General features: G+C 39.0%; 1 protein-coding gene across 1 annotated transcript in view; it reads right to left on the bottom strand.

The window, feature by feature from the left end:
* DEPTOR (DEP domain containing MTOR interacting protein) overlaps window positions 1–22010 on the bottom strand; it is a 160955-nt gene that overhangs the window by 55842 nt on the left and 83103 nt on the right. The window contains exon 4 of the mRNA XM_037802794.1: window positions 18435–18613. Coding sequence (XP_037658722.1) covers window positions 18435–18613 — 179 coding nt within the window. The remainder of the gene's footprint in view (window positions 1–18434; window positions 18614–22010) is intronic.

The raw sequence follows: 22010 nt of genomic DNA, 5'->3' as shown, positions 1-22010 counted from the left end.
CATTGTGATTGGGTTTTTTCCTCATCTTTTTAATTAGAGAAGTTGTAGGTTTATGGAAAAATCATGCAGAAAGTACATAGTTCCCATATACCCCCACACACACACAGTTTTCCCCATTATTAATATTTTGCATTAGTGTGGTACCTTTGTTACAACTGATGAAACAATATTATTATAATTATATGAGTAACTATAGTTCATTGTTTACATTAGGGTTCACACTTTGTGTTGTACAGTTCATATATGGAACCTAAAATTTCCCACTTTAATCACTTTCTAATATGCAATTCAGTAGTTTTAATTAGTTTCACCATGTGCTAACATCACACCATCTATTACTAAAATGTTTCCATCATCCCAAATAGAGATTCTGTACCAATTAAGCGTGAACTCCCTACTCAATACCCCTACTCTGGCCAACTCGTAAGCAGTAGTCTAGTTTTTCACTCTATGAATTTGCATATTCTAATTTATATAAGTGAGATCAAACAATATTTGTCCTTTTGTGTCTGGTTTATTTCACTCAACATGATGTCTTCAAGGTTCATCCATGTTGTACCATGCATCAGAACTTTAATCCTTTTTATGACCAAATAATATTCCATTGTATGTATATACCTTGTTTGGTTTATCCATTCATCTGTCGATGGACACTTGGGTTGCAACCTTCTTTTGGTAAATGTGTCTAATGCTGCTGTGAACATCAATGTGCAAATATCTGTTTGAGTCCCTGCTTTCCATTCTTTTGTGAATAGACCTAGAGGTGGGATTGCCAGGTCGTACAGTAATTCTACAGTTGTGAGGCACCACCAAACTGTTTCCACAGCAGCTGCACCATTTTACATTCACACTAACAATGAATGAGTGTTTTATTTCTCCACATCCTTTCCAACATTCGTCATTTTCTGTTTTTATTTTTTTTATAATAGCCATTCTAGTGGGTGTGAAGTATCTCACTGTGGTTTTGATTTGCATTTCCCTAATGGCTAATAATGTTGAGCATCTTTTCACATGCTTATGGGTCATCTGTATATCTTCTTTGGAGAAATGTCTATTCAACTCTTTTGACCATTTTCTAATTGGGTTATTTGTCATTTTGTTTTTGAGTTGTAGGATTTCATTATGTATTCTGGATATTAAACCCTCATCAAATATGCAGTTCACAAATATATTCTCCCATTCTCTAGGATGTCTTTTTATTGTCATGATAAAATCCTTTGATGCTCGAAAGTTTTTTATTTTGATGAAGTCCCATATATTTATATTTTTTCTTTTGTTGCTCATGCTTTTGATGTAAGGTCTGAGAAACCATTGCTTAACAAAAAGTCCCTTTGTTTTCTTCTAAGAGTTTTATAGTGTTGTTTCTTATATTTAGGCACTGATCCATTATGATTTGATTTTCATATATGGTGTGAGGTAGGAATCCACTGTCATTCTTTTGCATATGGATATTCAGTTTTCCCAGCATCACTTGTTGAAGAGACTATTCTTTCCCACTCATCAAAAATCAATTGGCCATGATGTGAAGGTTTGTTTCTGAACTTTCAATTTTATTCCATTGGTCAATATGTCTGTCCTTGTGCCAGGGCCAGTCTGTTTTGATTACTGTAGCTTTATAACAAGTTTTAAAATTGGAAAGTGTGAGTCCTCCAACTCTGTTCTTCTTTTTCAAGATGGTTTTGGCTATGTGGGGCTCTTCCCATGATTAGCTTTTCCATTTCTGCAAAGAAGGTTGTTGGAATTTTCATTAGGATTGTGCTGAATCTGTAAATCATTTTTGATAGAATTGACATCTTAGCATTTAGTCTTCCAATCCATGAACATGAAATGCCCTTCTGTTTATTTAGATCTTCTTTAATTTCTTTTGGCAATGATCTGTAGTTTTCCGTGCACAAGTCCATCACATCCTTGGTTAAATTATTCCTAAATATTTGGTTCTTTTAGTTGCTATTGTAAATGGAATTTTTTTCTTGATTTCCTCTTTAGATTGTTCATTACTAATGTATATAAACACCACTGATTTCTACATGTTGATCTTGTACCCTCCATGTTGCTGAATTCATTTATTAGCTCTAATAGCTTTGTTGTGGATTCACTGTGGTTGTTTTATTGTTATCATCATTACTTTTACACAGTACCATTTTATGCTGATATATTGCCATTTGGCTTATGAGATTTCAATTTTATGAGGCATTACAATTAATACCCCACTTCCATTTTCAAAGACTAATTTGGATTTTACATGCCTTGGGAGCAACTAAGCTCTCCGAAATGACGGTTACCACATGTGCTCACCTTCCAAGCTGTGAGGCTGGCAAAAGAACAGCCAAGCTCTCCTCTCAAAATAGAGAAGTGACAATTGCATGTATCACTCATATTGTGTTTTCAATGAATTATTTTGCCTTTTTCTCCCCTCTCATTAAATGTTTAAGGACATGAACATTGAGTTTCAGATGTCTGCTTTATTTGTGAGTATAACCTTAAATGTAACATCTATGACTACAGCTACAGGAGCTGAAGGAGTACAGGTAGACAGCCAAACTGCAGCATCAATAAATCAGACATGACATCCAACCATGTGTGCACTAAACTGAGAACCTACTAAGTGTCATGCACTGTCCCAGCTATCTATCTTAGCATTATGATTGGACTATTACATCTTTATCTGCTCATCCTAGGGTAACATTTCATACTCATCAATACCAAAAATTCCTAAAAGAGATATGGTTTCATATAAGAACAAAACAATTAAGTTGGAAATTTATTGCAGAATAACTTTTAGAAAATAATGTCAATGACAAACACTGGTCTTAAAGTCAGAGAAACTGGGTTTTGATCCTGGGTAGCTCTGCCACCTTTACCAGCTGAAAGATGTAGGCAACTTACTAAACATTTGTAAGCCTCAGGGTTTTTTCTTTTTGCATAGTTTTGATGTGAAGAAGAAATGGGATAATTTAAGTAAGAGACTGCATGGCACCCGATATAGAGTGGGTATCAATAAGTGTTTTAAGTGTTCTTCAGCTAAGACTTCTAAAGATTTGCTTTAGTCTTTGCTCATTTAAGTTCTGCACAATACCCATTTCCTCTGTCCCTACTGCCCTTCTTTCAAAGTACACTTTAACATTCTCCCATGAGCATGTCACCTATGGAAAATATGGCATCATAACCACTTTATCCAGATTAAGTTTAGCAAATATCCTGTCCCACTGGCAGACATGTAAAATATCAGAAGTCAACAGAAAAAGAAAGAAACAGATAAAGAAATGAATTAGACAAGTTTTAGGAGGTAACTAGGTTAAGAAAGCTAAAGATTTCTTTTTATCACCAGAAATTACATAAGTAGAGTCACAGGAAATAAGAATATTTTGTATTCCAGAGAGAGAAAAGTTGATCTTTTCTACACTTTAACATAACATTCTCCATATTAAATTAAGAAACCATTTGCTATATGAACAACATACTCCTTTTTCTTTAAATAACCACAATCTTGAGAAAAATAAAGAGAAAGAAGGAAAATCAAGGAGTACAGTTTGGCAGTGACACTGAATCTTAAAGTTTCAATTCTTTATTTCTCAGATCCCATTGCTATAGGGCCTTCATATTATAATAAATGTTGTGACATTTAGTTTCACTCATTGCTCCTTGAGAATATTAATCTGTAAACATGAGGAAAATTAGGAGAGGCAATGTTCAAAGCCTACATTCAGTATCTAATATTCCAGTAGTGATCTTATCAACTGTAATTGAAAATGGATGATTTTTCTTACTCATCTAATTTATCATTTCTGGAACTTTCCAAGCCTTCCTCTTTGGTTTGCTGGAATTCTCCAGGGGCTTGGTAGCTTGGTATTGAATTGGACATAAAATAGGAGGGAAAGAAGAAAACAGAGACAATGTAAATACACGGGGACATTATTGCTTAGGAAAGTGGGGGCTCTAAAAGCACTAAACACACTATGGTGTTGGTGTGTAGTAAAAGAAAAACAGAACCATATTCACTGTATACTCTAACATTTCAGAAAGCCTAAGGGAAATGTCACATAGTCTACCAAAAGAATAAAGTATCACAGTACATATGTGTTCTTTTTGTGGGTGATCCGGATACTTTTTCCCTTATCAATTATTAGGGTGAGTTTAGTAGGCAAAAGAAATAAAAGGGGGAGAAATTGGCCTCAACTTCATTCACACAAATGGTCTAAAGACCATAAAAAGTTATCATCTCAAGCTCTACCAGTTCAGCTGAATCTAAAAGACATTTTAGGTTGGTTATCTAGTAGAAGGGAGGAAGGTCACATACTTTCATTCAGCCTTGAAATGTTTGCTGGCAAATGATATAACAGCAGGCACCAGGAAACAACTGAACTGAATCCAGCAGTGTGGTAACAGGGAATGAGAATGTGCAGACATTAACTGTTCCCTAGATGGAGCATCATCACAGATTTTCAAAAGATGGTCTTGCATTGGGATCACATAAGCGATTCATTAGAGTAAAAAAAGAGGGAAATAAGATAGTGACTAGCATAAGGAGGAAAAACAAAATAATATTAACAACGGGGGAGAGGTTATGACAATGGCATGTTGGTGTTAAATTTAAGGTCAATTTAAAGACAGAGGACCATCACTAGCTGCCATTATCAGTATCATTATCATCACTATACTGCCCAGCAGGGGTGGGCATGCCACACCACTTCATCAAATTGAGGGGACAGCGGGGAGGAAGGGTGGTGAAGGATCATTCTGGACCATCAGAGATGGCACTCTACCCCACACTCGCTCCTTTGTCTTTTGCTTTCTTTCTTAAACCCTACAGACCCCTCTGTCTCCTCATTAAAGAACCTCTTGGCCCCCACACATTGTTAACATTACAGATAAACTTCAAGGATAAGCAGGTAACAGATCTATACAACAGACTTAGTATTTCCAAAAGGCAAATAGATTCTGCACCTGAAAATGCTGTAACTTCACTGCAAAAAACGACAAAGACTTAACATTAAGTGGTGGTTTTTAAAATTTTTAATGCAAATTTATTGAGATAGAGTTACATAGCAGATAATCATCCAAAGTGTACAATCAGTGGTTCAAACTATCATCATATAGTTGTGTATTGATCACTACAATAAATTTTTGAACATATTCATTACTCAAAAAATAAAAATAAAAATAAAAAAGGACACACAAAACATCCCATATTCCCTATCCCATCCTATTATTTATTTATTTTTTGCCTTTGTTTTCTTACTCATCTGACCATACACTGGATAAATAGAGTTTCAGCTGCAATGTTTTCATAATCAAATAGTCATACCATAAAAGGTATATCATTATACAGTCATCATCAAGAATCAAGGCTACTGGATTACAGCTCAACAGTTTCAGGTAATTCCTTCTAACTATTCCAATACACTAGAAATTAAAAAAGAATACCTATATAATAAATTAGAATAACCTCCAGAATTACCACTTGACCATATTTGAAATCTCTCACTCACTGAAACTTTATTTTGTTTCATTTTACTTCCCCTTTTTGGTCCAAGAAGGCTTTCTCATTCACATGATGACAGGATCAGGCTCATCTCCAGGACTCATGTCCCATGTTGCCATGGAGATTTACAACTCTAGGAGTAATGTCTCATGTAGGGGGGAGGGCAGTAAGTTTACATGCAGAGTTGGCTTACAGAGAGAGACCACATCTGAGCAACAAAAGAGGTTTTCTGGGGTGACTCTTAGGCATAATCATAAGTAGGCTTATTCTCCTTTGTAGAAATAAGTTTCATAAGAGCAAGCCACAAGATTGAGGGCTTGGCCTATTAAATTGGCAGTCCCCAGTTCTTGTGGGAACATCAGAGATTCCTCAGTGTGTGGTGGTTTGAAGCTGTAGGCACTCCCGAAAAACATGTTCTTAAATTTAATCCATCCCTGGGAGTGAACCTATTGTAAACAGGAACTTTTCACGAGGCTACTTTAGTTAAGGTATGACCCACCTCAATCAGGAAGGGTCTTATCCTATTACTGGAGTCCTCTATAAATGGAATGAATTCAGATATAAGAGAGAGAGAAAGCCATGGAAGTAAGAAGCTGAAAGCAACAAAACCCACAAGAGAAGGGAGAGACCAGCAGATGCCACGATGTGCTTTGCCATGTGCAGAAGAGCCAAGGACTGTGGGCAGCCAGTCTTCAGGAAGAAAGCATCAACTTGTTGATGCCTTGATTTGGACATTTTCCTGGCCTCAAAACCGTAAGCAAATAAACTCCCATTGTTTAACCTGACCCATTTCATGGGATTTGCTTTGAGCAGCCTGGGAAACAAAAACACATTGTTTTACATGTCTGTGCATTGCTGGTCTCCAAACTGCTGCTGGATCACAGTCTTGCAGACCCACGGAGCTGGTGTAATTAATTAGTTTCTTAGTTTTTAAAATTTCAGAAATATTAATATTATGCTTTTTAATTATGCATTTTGTAGAAAACATGAACAGAGTACAAACTGCAAAAAAATATGAAAGTTATTTAAAAAAAGAAACACCTGAACTCTATTTTCAGACCAAGGCCCTAACTGCTCATCTCAAACCATGTCTAAGAGGAAGCAGTAGTTGCAGGAGCTCTTTCTCCTAAAGCAGCAAGAGTCCTTGATTAAAGAACATTGAACAATTATTTTTAAGTGCCTTCTCCACATAAGAACATTGCTAGGTGCTGAGGATACAAAACACTTCAAAAAGCAATAATAACAATGAGTCAGAGGACTAAAAAATTACTTCTTTAGCACTGACAGCATTAAGAAGAGGATATGAAAGCAGGAAATTGATTTTAGGGTGTGAAGTCCTATTAACGGGCATTAGTAAAACAAAACACTTCAAATTCACAAAGTTATGCTCAATTACACTTATTTAATTGATTGAAGGGAGGAGAAGAGATGGAAAATTAAAAAGGAAAAAGATTCAAAATAACTTTAGTAAGCATAGCAGAAAAGAAGACAATCTAAACATGACACTGGGATTGTTCAGACTGCTACTGCTTCCATATCTTACTGCCAGAAATTTTAATGCCAGAAATGTAAAGGTAATAAACAGAAGGAAGGTCAAATTATGGTTTATTCTTCCCTATGCATCATTAAATAATAGCTGAGTAGGTTCCAAAGGCTAGAATTTTTATTGTTGATAAAAACATACAGAACAAAGTTTGTTTTCCAGGGACGAGATTGTTTTTCAGAGACTATTTTGTACCTCAAGTGCAGAGAATCTAAAAACAAAATTATTTTCTCTGGCAAATGGAATATCTCAGTTACATAATCCAAAAAAAAAAAAAAAAAAAAGAAATCTGTAAACTCTATTCTGGATCTTTTGGAATTGTCAGCATAAATCCAAAGTCTTGATCAGTCCACTTCAGTGTTCACTGATTTAACAAGTATATATTCATCGTAGACTATGCAAAAGGAACTGGTCATCAAATTTATATTACGGTCTAAACACCAAGACATCTGATGATGATGATGTTTATGCTAAAAATACTGACAAAAGTAATCGGCTGACATTTATTAAACATTGTGGGTTTATGTCATTTAATTCTCATAGCAGCTTCGTGAGTTCTTATCATTATTCCCATTTTGCAGAAGATGAAACCTGGGCTTAGATGAGGTAAACTTGCCCAGGTCACATAACTGGATGATCCAAGACAGAAACACCAACAGATTAACTCCAGAGTCCTGTCCCTTAAACTCATCACTAAACTCCCATCCAAAAATATAATAATGCAAAATGAGAAGGCAGGCGGACTTGCAACCATAAGAAAACAGTGTCTGCTCTTCCCTAATTTAGTCCTGTCTTCAGGTTACAGAGGCAATTCAGCTGGGTAAAATCTCCACAAAATTCTTCACCAGAGAATTATGTTTATTATTTTGGAATTGCTTATTAAAAGGACATAGTGATGGCAGAGAAAATACTACTCTGGCCTCAGAGTTCAAGCCCAGCTTCACTATCTATTAAGTTACTTAACTGTGCTGAACTTCAATTTCTTTATTCATAAAATGAGTGGAAGGAATAATGAACAACCATGCAAAAGGCTAGTAGAGTCCCTCGTCCACAATGGGTACTCAATAAATGTCAGCTGCGTGTGCCTCCATGAGCAGGCCCAGGGTGTCAGTAGCCCAAGAAGGATGTTTGCCAAGGTATAAACCTTTTCAGACTTTATCTATATAGGGGAAGAGTCTGGAAGCAACTCTCCAGAGTTTTGGGGGAAAAGGGAGACATCCTACCTGATCCAGATAAATTCATCAGGGCTAGCAACACAAAGAACCAATTTGCTACCAGTGGTGTTGGAACCAAATCCTACCAAGTATGGGTGGGGAGTGGGGAGTTTATGCTTAAATGGTACAGAGATTCTTTTTAGGGTGATGGGAAAGTTTTGGGGAGAGTGGTGACAGTTGCACAACATTGTGAATGTATTTAACACCATTTAATTATATACTTGAAAGTAGTTGAAATGATTAGGTTGAATATATGCTACCATAAAAAAAAAACCCAATATAGGACTGTGCAACACAGTAAACCCTAATTAACTATGGCCTATAGTAATAATATCATTATAGTGATATTGTTTCCTCAATTGTAACAAAGGTACTGCACTAATGCAAAATGTTAATAATAGGGAAAACTTCGTGTATGAGTAGGGGCGGAGAAGGTGGGAATTCTGTCCTTTCTGCATGACTTTTCAGTAAACCTACAACTGCTCTAGTGAGAAAAAAAAAAATCCTACACGGCAGCCCCAGTGTGTGGCCATCCATCAAAGCCTCATTTCTGGCTGCCGTCTTCATACTATTTCCAGAACGATTACCACACTAACCTGTTGGTGCTTTACTATAAAGTAATTTGTCAGGTGTTCAGTGACAGACTGAAGAGACTTAGGCAGTGTGTTACTGAACCTTTGAAGGAGGAAGAGACAGACACTGTTTAGAAAAGGAAGGTATCAGCGGTTAAATTCAGTAGTTTTTTTTTTTTAAATGGTTTTCATATTTCTACATTATTTGCATTTTTACTCATCTTCTCTTTTAAAAAAGTTAGATGGAAGATGCAGGGCAAACCTCACATACTTTAAAAAAAATAAACTTTATATTTTGGAATAATTTTAGATGTATAGAAAAGTTACAAACATAGTATAGTGAGTCCCATATACACTTCCCCCAGCTTCCCCTAATCTTAACATCACCAAGGTACATTTGTCAAAACTAAGAAATTAACATCAGGACACCCTCCTACTTTTAAACCCAGCTTAGGACTCTAAGGAATTCTGTATGTAGACACAGGAAGGAAAGATGTTCCTTGGCAGCCCAGGTTTCATAAGATAAGTCACTCAGTTACTTAATGAAAAAGACACTTGTCTCTGGGGCTGATACTAATAGCTGTAATGTCCAAAACCCGTTCTCCCTTTCTTCCTCCTTCATCATTTTGTTCAGGGCTGCAGTGTGCCCAGCTGAAAACATTTGATTTACCAACTGCCTTCCAGCAAGGGGTGAACAGGTGATAAAATCTCATGATGCAAGTGGGTGGAAATCCCTGGGATGGGTACCCCTTCCCAAATGCAAAGCAAAGCCTTGCTAGGAGATGCCCCCCTCTCCCTGTCCTTTAGTCTTTTGCCACTCCATCTTCTTCCTGCCTGGAGCACGGACATGACGAATGGTGTACAGCAAGCGGCAGATCAGAGGGGTGCACGGAGCCTGGCTCCCTGATGATGTCACGTGCCTCAGTGTCAGTGTTGGCATCGGCTGAACCGCTCTGTTTAAGCCGTTATTGCCATATTTTCTGTTATTTGTAGCAAAACACAATCCTGATTATCATCCCAAACTCAGGTCTGGAGACATTAAATGAAAGGCTTAAAACAATCACTGTCTGTTTAACTGCAGCCCACACCTCGTAACAAACTATGCTGGACTCAGAGGCCAAGAAGCTGATGAGACAAAAAGTCCAGGAAGCAGAAGCCATGCATCCAGGGCAACTCGGCTCTGATTGCCCCTGTGACAGAATGGGTTATTCACAGTCCCTGGGCCTCAATTTTTCCATCCATGGAAGAGAAATTACAATAACTTCTCTTATCTTAAGGGAATATGGAAAGCAAGTGAAATTAAACATGTGAGAACCCATGGCTATCTGGAAGACAGGGCTGAAATAAAGCTAATTCACCATTAAATAATACTGATCTACTGCCAGTAAAAATCTCAAAGGACCTCACAATGAACAACAGAGTAACGTCTGAATTTTGGATCATATCCTGGATAAATGCTTTCTGGGCAAAAAGAGAACTGCCAAGCCAAGATCATGTCTAGTCTAAACGATGCCAGCCAACTATTTTAGGCTGGTGGAGATATTTTTTAAAACTGAAGGTAAGTACAGAGGAAAAAGAAAATATGATTGTGAAATCACTGGGCCGGGGAATGGAGAAGTTGCTGCCATTCTAGGAACTTGCATGGCTGGCACCCAGCTTTATTTAGGTATCTGAAACCAGCACTGCAAAATTTAAATATAAAGGTGCTTCCTCGACATGAACTTTGAGGAATCTCAGCCTTAGGGGAAACGAGATCACTGAGATAAGGGCTTGAAAAATGAAATACGCACTCAGCAGGATACTGCCTTGCCCTGTACTGGTTTCAAAAAAGTGCAGAGCTGTGCTCTCCAAGACAGGGATCCACTAGCCACGTGTGCTGTTGAGCACCTGAAATGTGGCAAGTCCGAATTCAGGTGAAATATAAGTGAAAAACACACACTGGATTTTGAAGATTTAGTATGTAAAAAAATAACAAAATATTTTTATTCTATTGATTTTTTATATTGATTGCATTTGGAAACAATATTTTGGAGCTATTGGGTTCAATAAAATACACTATGAAGATTAAATTCATCTGTTTCTTTCTAATCCCCCCACCCACCCACTGTGGCTACTAGAAAATTTAAAATTACGCATGTGGAGTTTATTTGTGGCTCACGTCAATATCTCTCTTGAACAGCACTAGTCTAGAGGCTGACATTCTATAGGAATAGACTAGTGGACCAACAAACAGGTTCATCCTTTTGATTAGGTGCAGCACCTTGAGAGCCATTTGTCATGGAAGGAACCCTTGTCCTCAGTTTCTGATAACCAAATGATCGAGAGTTCTGTTTATTTATTTCATATATTGTTTCTCACACCATCTAGCAATCAGACTCATAAATATAAGTTTTCCCACATTTCCCGCCTTTGCACCCCACTTCCCTCATTTTGGTGAGGAAGCACATTATCTTCCTACCCAGTGGCAATCCTCCCTTGAGGTTATGCTCTCAGCAAAGGTCAAGAGTTTTAGAGAAAGGAGTGAGACAGTGTAGCAAAACCAACACCCACCCCTTCCCACATGGGCTTTGGCAATTTTCAATCCGACGGTAGCCTGGGTAAGGGGTGGGGAGTGGCTGAAATGAAAAGTCAGAACTTCCTTGGATGAAAGGAGAGAGGTGAGCAGGTTGGCTCTTTTTTTGGGCTAAATGTCATGGCTTGGAAAAGGGGAGCTTTTTAGAAAAAGCTAGATAAAATGCTGGAGACTTTAATTTTATGTCAATTTAAAAATAGCATATATAAATGATTTTTAAAAAAACATTAGCTTGCAAATTAAATCAAAATTGGTTACGAATATTAATAAACATATTTTCCAATCATAATCAGGATGTGGGGGGGTGTGCAATGTTGTGTTGCTTCTTAAATTTTAACTTAATACTGTCTCATAGTCATACATAGAGTTTACATATGGTTAGTTTTACAGACCAGTCCTATCATGGTATTAATACACTTTAGCTTGTTTATTCATTCCTGGCTGGAGTGGGGTATAGGGGAGGAGGATAAAAAGGAGGTTTTCTAAAGAACCATAGGCCAAAACAGAAAAGACAACTCAGATTACTGTGTATCAGCTAGGAAAAAATGAGTAGTGGTGAGGGGCTCAGAATCAAGAGCCAGGAGAGGCTCATGGGAGAACTTCTACAGGAAGAGTGGTGAGAGACAGCAGTGTGGCTCGGGAGAAATGGCCGTGAGAATAATCACCCAACTGCACACAGAAGGGGTGGCCTAGGTCCCAGACAGGCATCTCTGCCCACAAGGGCTGTAGTCAAGTTTATGACCATCAGTACATCAGAAACCAGGGCTTCTAGGCCAGAAGGACAGGGGAAGAGCATATCAGAATGGGCACTCAGCAGGATACCACCCTGCTAGGAAATCCTGATAAGATCTAATAAACCAGAGACCCCAGTCTACATGTTCCACTAAAAGTGAACTCTTAAACCCACTTAAATAAATTAGCACACAGAGCAAGGCTGAGTACTTAATATGGGATTGCATACTTTTAATACATCTCAAGTGCACAAAGACTGTGTTTTAAGATTTCCTCACCTTGTAAAAAGTGATTGCATGTTTGGGCCAATGGAGGACCACATACTGCAGAGGACACTCAAGGACAAGCTGTCAGGGGAGGGGTAGGAGTGGGTGGGAGCACAAGCTTCAGAGCTAACCGTGGTTTGCATCTAGTCAGTTTTTCTGTACACTGACCAAAATCATACTAATGTCAAATAGGGAAACAAAGATTTGTAGTTAGGACCCTGTTCACAGAAGAAGAAACCTCTATTCTTCATACCTGTATCCCACAACACTTCTGGAAAATTACCCAAGACATCTTTCATTCCCTTTATACTTCCTGAAAAGTTGTGATTTTGTGTAGCTACATATCTGTTTTCCTCGCACTAAAATCAACACCACATTGTGTGTCAATATCTTAGTGCCTGACTTTACCACACAGCCTGGTCCCTGATATTTACATTGCAACTGCATTCTGGCTAATCCCATTTTCCCTCCTGTTTGAATTCAGCTATAATAAAAAGTAAAACAGGTCAAAAGCATGTCACAGGGCACAATGGGAAAATTGCCAGAAAACCTAAATTGAGAAAGTGTATTAGCTTATACCTGCTGCTAAGATTATGCTTGAAATAGTAAATGTTGAAAGTAGATTGAGAAAACATCCTACCGGCTTTATTTTTCCTACTCAAAGTTTAACATTTAGAAGCTAAGAATGATTAAACCAACTTTAAATGCCTCAATATGCTCATCTAAAAATATAGGGATAGTAATACTAAACACATGGAGTTCTTGGGAGGATTCAATGAGCTAATGGTAGAGAAGAACAGCCTGTCTGTTGTTTTCGTCCATCCAGCACAAAGTCTACAGGAGTAACACAATGTTCATTTTCCTTTGTTGGAACAACCCTTCCCCCACAGCAGGCAGGCTTGGTGAGACTGTCACAAGGTGTCTTGACCTTCCAGGGTCAAGAAGTGCACACGTGAACCAGGCCTGGCCAATCCGAGTCTCTCTCGGGGCATTAGAATGGGGGAGAGCAACCGCACATGCAGAGGAGACGGCTAGAGCTGATTCATCGGGTGTAGGTGGCTGGAAGGCATTGTCCTTTGCTCACTAGTCCCTGGTACCTGGATCCTCAGAGCTGTTCTAGTTCCTCTCCTTTGGGCAGCCTGGGTTTTCGATGCTTCCTTTAACTGTCTGCTAGCTACGCCATATATTTAAACCATATGATGATTTAGGCTCCTTCAATTTAAAGAAATCCAGTTGGTAGAAGCACAGCATTGTACCCAGTAAATGCCAAGTCCTCAATAAGTGCTAGCTACTGTCATTCATTCATTTGACACATTTTTACTGAGTAGCTAATATATAAATGTCACTGGGGATGCAGAGATTTAAATAAAAAAATCAAATTCCCTGTCCTCAAGGCACTTCATTCTAGTTTAGGGTAAAGAAAAGCTAAGCTACAGGGTCCCAATTCTAATGGAAAAATCTCCATTTTCCTGGCTGTGGCAGTGGCAACAAGTCACCAAATGCAAAAAGTAAGAGAAACTGAGTAGAAGAGCCTTGGAGAGGAAGGGCAAGTAGGCAAGCAAGGGTAGGTTGCTTGGCCAAGTTGCAATCTTGCCTTTAGCCCCAATCCTCAGTGCTTTTTGTGTTTCCTAGACTATTCCAGGCTTGGATCGAGCACTGTCAGTGTCTGGGTCTGGCATCTAGACTCCTTTGCAGCAGATCTTAAGTTCTCTCTTTATGACCTTCAGAGCGAATCCTTCAGCTACGGTCCTCCGTCTACCCCACTGCAGGATGGGATATTCACAACTACCCTAAGGCAGCTGGGAGGATTTAAAAAAGAATGCACGTAAAACTGATTTGTGCACTGCACAAGTGTTATATAAATACAACTGCAAAGTGTTATATAAATATATATTTAAGACAAAAGAAAAAGAAAGAGAGCCTTATGAAGTATTGAAATTGTTGAAGTGCTCTGACTAAATCTTTAAAAGAGGAAATTATACATCCAACACAGCAGCAGTAGCCTGATTAGCCAGGGTCAGCTGCTGCAGCTGTGAACAATTTATCCATGTGATTATTTGGTTTTCATCTCCCTCCACTTACCATAGCTGGATAGCTGGGAGAGATACTTTATGTGAGCACAACTGGTTCACAAAAATCTCAAGGTATCCAGTCATTGTTTGGGGAAAGGGAATTGTGTAGGTTTTATGAGCTAACAATGTTTATGCTATATCTGCCAGGATGTGTGAGCTGATGCAACAAAAGTTGAGAATTTTTTTCCTCGTCTACTGGGGCTTGCAATCAGCGTCCGATCTCCTTTAGTGGTTACAAGCGCAGGCTCTGAAGCCAGGCTGCCTTGGTTTGAATTCCAAATCTACCATTTACTAGCTGTTGTCTTCAGAAAGTCACTTAACCTCATCTGAAAAATGGGATTAATTATGATATCTAACTCATAGAGTTGTTGAGAAGAATGAGTAAACAAGTGAGTAGAACAGTGGCTGGTATAGAGCAGGAGCACTATAAATTTTATCAGTGATTTGGAGTTGGTCAGCTCAAGTGCCACAGCTGGACTTGGAAGGCCATAACAGGTAGAGCTGTGCTAAAAGCTTTTTCCAACATGATTCCAGTTAATCTTACAACAGCTCTGAGTTATCATACTAGCCCTGATATACAAGGGCCTGCTTGTGGGGCTGGCCCTTGGGGAACATCTGGGAACTTGGCTTTTGGAATGTTCCCTACTTTACTAAATGACAAGGCGGTTTTGCCCACCTGAGGCATTCCATGGTGCTGCACCAGCATGCCTCAGCTGTGCAAATAATGTGATTTATGGAGGACATCTGCTTTCCTTCTGCCAGTCTGGCATGTTGGTAGTAGTGACCAATTGCACAAGCAGAGTGTTCGTATATGAACAGCCGTAGTGAAAGCTTTGGGCTTTTGAGTCTTAAGAGGGCTTCCCTGGCTAGAAACATTGCACATGTATTACTGCATTTCAGAGCTTAAGGAAGGAAGGAATTCTGGGTAGCCTCTCCCACAAGGGAGAACAGAGGAAGCCTGTTCCTGGATTCTTCCACTCTCCCCCTAATGTATCTTTCCCCCTTGCTGATCCTGCTGCTGATCCTTTCACTGTGGTGAACCTTAGCCATGAGTACAACTATATGTTGACTCCTTCTAGGAAAACACCAAACGTGTTTGACAGCAAATCAACCAACCAAACAACCAAACAAAAAACTACCTCTTTAAGCTATATAATGTGACTCTCATTTCATAAGTTTAAAAATCTGAGGAATGGGAGGGTTTAGAGACTCAGCTATGGTTGCTCAGCTCAGTGGGTGGGATCTGAATCCAGTTTGTCTCTCTCCAAATATTGTGCTCATTCCACCATGCTAGGCAGCTACAACCCAGATACACCCAGGTCAAAGCAAAGTTCTTTCAAAAGCATTGTATCTAGTAGCTACCAGCTAGCTATGTGACCTTGGGAAAATATCTTATAGGCTTTGAACTTCCAAATTCTTCACTGTGTAATAATAATAACAGAATAGTTCTGGAATTGCTGTGAGAATTAAATGAGATACAATATATAAATCATACATGTGAAGCATTTGTACACATTAAATATGCAACATTTTACAACCTATATTTAGTCCAGTGCCTGGTACACAGTAAGCCTCAATAAATCAGAGAGTTATATAAATATGTCACTACGGTCAACATATAGACTGACATTTGTGTAAGTACACACATATACATGCTTATATATAATAAATATGCATGTAAGTTAATTACTCATCTAACAAGTTCTGCCTTGATTTTAGAGCATCATTCACCATTCATAGGTAAAACTAATTAGGATTTCACAAGTGTACCTGATTTTTACACCTAATGGTTTCAATTTAGGGAACTACTTTATCTAGAAACCCTTTGCTAAAAGCTTAAAGGCTGACTTTCTTTAGTGTTTAATCCATGAAATATTAGCAAAACAATTCAGAGATTTGCTAAAGATTCTAACTGGTATTTATCATTAACTCTAACATACACAGATATTGTGGTCTATTTTCATAACTCAAAGTTAGGACCCGTAATTTACCAATGAATTTCTAGGTTGGGAAACTGGAACTTCCTTGAAATCCCCAGCTTCTATACGTGGAATATTCAATCCTCCTAAAACAATGGAAAACACACTTCTGTGGTGAAGATTTCAATTACACTTTTATTTTATCCTTTACATTGCAACTTTATGGCATTTACATTTATAGTGTTCCAAAATTATACTGTAACTGAAGTGTAATTACTCCTTGGCAATCATTTAGAAGCAATTTGTGGCAACCTCTGCCTTTTCTCTTTAGTCCAGGAGGCACAGCATGAGTCAGAACACTATGGTATAAAAGGCTGGTTTTTCTTCTAGAACTTGGTATCACCTGACTTTCTCCATCTGAAGCAAAGATGATAGAACAACTCTAGCCAAAGCACACTGCCTGTTTTAGTTTGCTAAGCTGCTCAAAGCAGATACCAAGAAATGGTTGGGCTTTTAAGAATGGGAATTTGCTAGCTCATGAACTTGCAGTTTTGAGGCCACGACAAAGTCCAAATCAAAACATCGTCAAGATGAGGCTTTCTTCCTGAAGACCTGCTGCTGGCGATTTTGGACTTCACGGGCACATGGCAAGGCACATGGTGGCATCTGCTGGTCCCTCCCTTCTCTTCCTTGCTTTCAGCTTCTTGCTTCCTGGCTTTCTCTCTACCTTTGAATTTCATTAAGGATTCCAATAAGAGGATTAAGACCCTCTCTGAATGAGGTGGGTCACATCTTAACTTAAGTAGCCTCACCAAAAGATCCTACCTACAATGGGTCCACACTGCAGGAATGGACTAACTTTAAGAACATGCTTTTCTGGGGAACACACAGCTTCAAACTACACCCTGTCTTTCACTGTGGAAAACCCCAGCCACTCCAATCAGTACGACAGTGGCCCCAACTGATACCTTTTATTTTAAAAATGTTAAAATAAAACATGTATATGTATAGCATGAAATCAGCCATTTTAACCTTTTTAAGTGTACAATTCAGAGGCATTAATTATAGTCACAATATTGTGCACCCATCACCAACATCCATTACCAAAACTTTTATCATCACCCAAATATAAATTCTGAACCCGTTAAGCAATAGCTCCCCATTCCTCCAGCCATCAGCCTCTAACCTACTTTTGGTCTCTATAACTTTGCCTGTTCTAAATATTTCATAGAAATGGAATCAGACAATATGTACTTTTTGTGTCTGGTTTATTTCATTTAGCATAATGTTTTCAAGTTTCACCCATGTTGTAGCATGTATCGGAACATCATTCCTTTTCATGGCTGAATAATATTCAGCCTGTCTGACATCTGGACAGTAATCTGATGAGAGACACTCAGCCAGAACCACCCAACTACACCTATCCCAAGTTCCTTACCTATGGAAACTGCATGACAAAATGCATAATAAACATTAATTGTTGTTTTATACCACCAAGTTTTGGGGTAATTTGCCATGCAGCAATAGGAATACAGTTTTTAACCAATAGCTTATATTGCTTCATTATGATTCATCCCTATAAAGAAAGTGCAAACTTTACGAGGCCCTTTTGACTAATTCTTCATTGTTGTAGCTCGTATCATGGTTCAGCAAATTTTCATTCTCCCCTCCATACCAATCTTTTTGGAGGCATATGTACCCAAGTTCACCGATGTTGGGCTTGACCATATGAGTTGTTTTGGCCAATTACATGTGGGAGGTTGTGATGTGACATCTATTCCAAGCAGAAGTTTCTGGAGACACTACAAGAATCTGCCTGTCCTTTTTGGCTCTGCTCTTATCAGTGAAATCAACTTATCTTGAAACCTTTAGGCTGGGTTCAAGAACAAGAAGGCATGGAACACAGACTTGAACTTGACTCCCAGAGAGAAGACAAGCAAAGCTGAACCCAAGCAGAGCTGTAGCTGACTTGCAGATCCACAAGTAGGAAATAAGTCTTGTTGTAAGCCACAATATTTTAGGGTTGTTTGTAACAACAGCAATACCTGACTAATACACTTACCATGCTGTATGATGCCGTGCTCCATAAGCCGGTGGCAAAGCTGCTCTGCCTCTTTCCTTGTGGTGGCCTCACCTTCCTGAACCAACCAATCCAAGAATTCAGATGCCATGAAAGTGCGCTCATACTTGACCCCTTCCTCCTCCCTGGGCTGCAGGAGTGTGTTTTCAGGGCTCATCAGCCTGTTAGGAAGAAAGGGGGAAATAAAAATAAAACAAAACTACACAAAAGGAAATAAGCTCATTTCAAATCCTACATCACAGGCTTCTGTTGCCAGACACCAAAGTTGCCAGACAGATGGATGGGGCTTATCGTGTGCTGCCACAAATGTCATTTCAAGAAGAGGATCTGCTTCAGAAGTGAACAAGATGCATTTTCTCCTGGTAGTTAGAAAAAAACTGGAAATACAATCCAAAACTCTGTCATCAGCAGACTGCATTCATTTTAGCCATCTGAAAAGGAATTACAATTTATTCCCCTCCACAAACCCCCACCCTACCTTTCTAATAAGACTATTATTTCTTTCCTAAAGGCATTATCCCATTTCCCAAATTGCTGCGCTTTAATAAGATGATTGTGGAAGTCACACCTCTACCACCCGCCTCTTCCCATATATCTTCCTAGGCATTCCTCAACTCCTCCAGCTTCTTTCCTTACCACACCTCCAGAACAGCTCCCACCGGGGGCCAAGAACATTCTCCCTTGCATCCACGTATGATGGGCATTTCCTGATCCACATTTTGGTTGATATCACTAGCACTGTGCACTCCTTACCACTCCCCTCAACAAGGACATCATCACCCTGTACTTGTTTTCCTTCCGTCCCTTTGGTCCTAACTGTTTCTTAGCTATCTTGGTGTCAGCTCCTTTTCAACTTCTTGGACTTGAAATGTTGGAATTCCTTGAGATTCAGTCCTTAAATCCCCTCTTTCCTCATTACATATCTCAGGTGAGCTCTTTCATACCAATGGCTTTAATTACGATCCATGCCCTGGGGATTCCCACATTTAAATCCTCAGAACTGGCCTGTTTCCCCACTTCCAGACCTTTGTATCAACACGAACATCTCAAAGACAGCTCAAACTCAATAAGCCCAAAACCGAATTCATGTTTTCCCCCTAAACCTTTCCTGCTCTGGTGAGGGCTTCTACCATCCAGCCAGAAGAGAAGACATCATCATCCTTGATGCCCCCATCTTCCCTATTCCCCGGCCAGCCTCAGTATGAAGGCAGCCACTGTTACCCTAGTCTAAAATACCAAAGTCTTTAACCTAGATAACTATGCTGGTTTTTTAATTAGACCAAACTAGGCATCCACGCTTGTTCTCAGCAAAACCCCAAGCACTTAAATCCAAACGCAGTAGTTAGAATGATCTTTTAAAAATCCAAACCTGATAATGTCCTGTTCCTGTTGAAAACACACTTCAATGGCTTCTCATTGCTTTTAGGATAAAGATCAAAATTCTTAACATGGCCTATTATGCATGTATGGTTTGGCCTCCTGCCCCATTTAGACCACTCTCATTTTCTCACCTCTGTGTGTTCCCTCTTTTACTTCCTTAAACGTACCATGTCCCTTCCACCATGGAGCCTTTGAATTTATCTTTCCCATCTCTCCCCACCACCTCTCCACTCCTCATGCCACCTAACTCTTTATCCTTTGCATTTCAGTTCTTGTCAGGTCTCTATTTGGACATTTCACTGCTCCCTGTACATTTCCTTCAAGGTAATGCATCACAGTTATCAGATTAAAGACTCTCCCTTCTACTCAACTATAAGCTCCAAGAGGGTACAATCCATGTTTGTCCATAAAATTTTGTTCAGTGAAAAACTGAACTTCCTAAAATGCCAGAGCCGTTGTGTCATCTTCCTCTTTAAAGCTATCTCTGCTAAGTTCCTATATGACAGGAACTTTCCTCTTTTAAAAACTTTCATTTCCTCTCAAACTAACCATAATATGAAACATAAATTGAGCCATTTAATGCTAGAGCAGGAAGAAGCTTTGGAGATTACTACACTCTAATCCACTCATCATCCTCAAGAGAAAAAGTTGTTCTCATTCAAATGAGAAAAACTGAATGACAGCATTCAATGTAGTGGGGAAGAAGCAGCCCAAGGTCATGCAAACAAGCGCTAATACATATTAATAAATGTTTATAAAGCGATGTTTACAGAGACACCTACACACCTGAATGTCCATTCATACCATGTTCATTTCCAAGGCATTCAGACTTACAGCCCAACCCTGCTGTGCAAAGAGCACCGGACTAGAAATTAAAAGACCTAACTTTATTCCTAATGGGTCACTTAGTAACTGTGAGAGCAAGGCAAGCTACTCTTCTTTTATTAAGTCCTTTTATGCTTTCCTCAAGCATGTAATGGTTTCTTCACCCAGCTGCCGTGAAAATCAAATGTGCCAGTGAATCAGCTATATATTACAAAAACAGTATATGTACAAAGTGTTACCACTACATAACCAATCATTGGGCCTGGGTCAGGGCTTAATAGCTAGAAATGGATGAAAATGAAGAGACCTTTAAGTACTCTCTACTCTTCCCAGCAGGATCTTCAGAGTTCTACTACTTCAAAGCCACAGAAAAGGCAGTGGATTGGGAAGCAGGAGCTCTGGGACCCGAACACAACTCTGCCACAAACAAGTTATACAATTTCTCACTGCTTCAGTGTCCCCCAAACTCATACTAAATGAGGAAGATAATACCTGATCTACTTCCTTCCCTGGGTTACCATTACTGTCTGAATGTTTTAAAAATTTTTTTTGAGAATTCTAAGTATATAAATGTCTGCTTTTACTACTAAAAGCATTGATAAGAGCTATTCAGCATATAACAAAACTCATTTAAAAACTTTATTCAGCATGTAACAGAACTCTTAAAAAACCTTCTCATTTAGACCTTTCCCAAGTCAACCCTTTTCTATGTTTTAATCCATCCTTAGACCTAGGCTGTTTCCCAAGGTTAGTAACAGCTAAGTTAGTTTGAGCAATAAGAATCCTAGTTAATAGTGGCCAGCTTCTTCTTAGAGGGTAGAAAGGACAATCACCACATATATGTCAACACAAGGGACAGAATCATAAAGACATTCTACAGAAGATAATCTACAATAGCCACACAGTTCCCATACTTCTTTCCAATGTGACTTCACTGTTTCTCCATCAAGACATTGAGTTTATTTCTTCTTCCATTAAGCTTGGGCAGGCCTTGGGACCTGCTTTGGCCATCAGAATGCAATAGAAGGACATAATTCGGCTTCCAAGGCTGAGCTTTAAGAGGCCTTGCAGCTTCTATCTTAGCCCTCTTGGAATGCTACCAAGACCTCTATGTAAAGACCTCAAAGTCCAGACGACTGAAGGAAAAGAGGCTTCATACAGGAAAACAGAGGGGCGCAGGCAACAGACAGTACCAACTGTCAAATGTGAGCATCAGGCCATTCTGGACCTTCCAGCCCAGTTGACCCTCCAGCAACCATATGAGTGAGCCCAGGTGAAGTCAATAGAAGAGCCACCCATTCAACCCTCAGAATCTGGGGGAAAAGAATACATCAATGTTGTTTTAAGTCGCTA

The sequence above is a fragment of the Choloepus didactylus genome, chromosome 14, assembly GCF_015220235.1.
Source record: "Choloepus didactylus isolate mChoDid1 chromosome 14, mChoDid1.pri, whole genome shotgun sequence".
NCBI lineage: Eukaryota > Metazoa > Chordata > Mammalia > Pilosa > Megalonychidae > Choloepus > Choloepus didactylus.
This window is presented reverse-complemented; position numbering and strand designations above follow the sequence as displayed.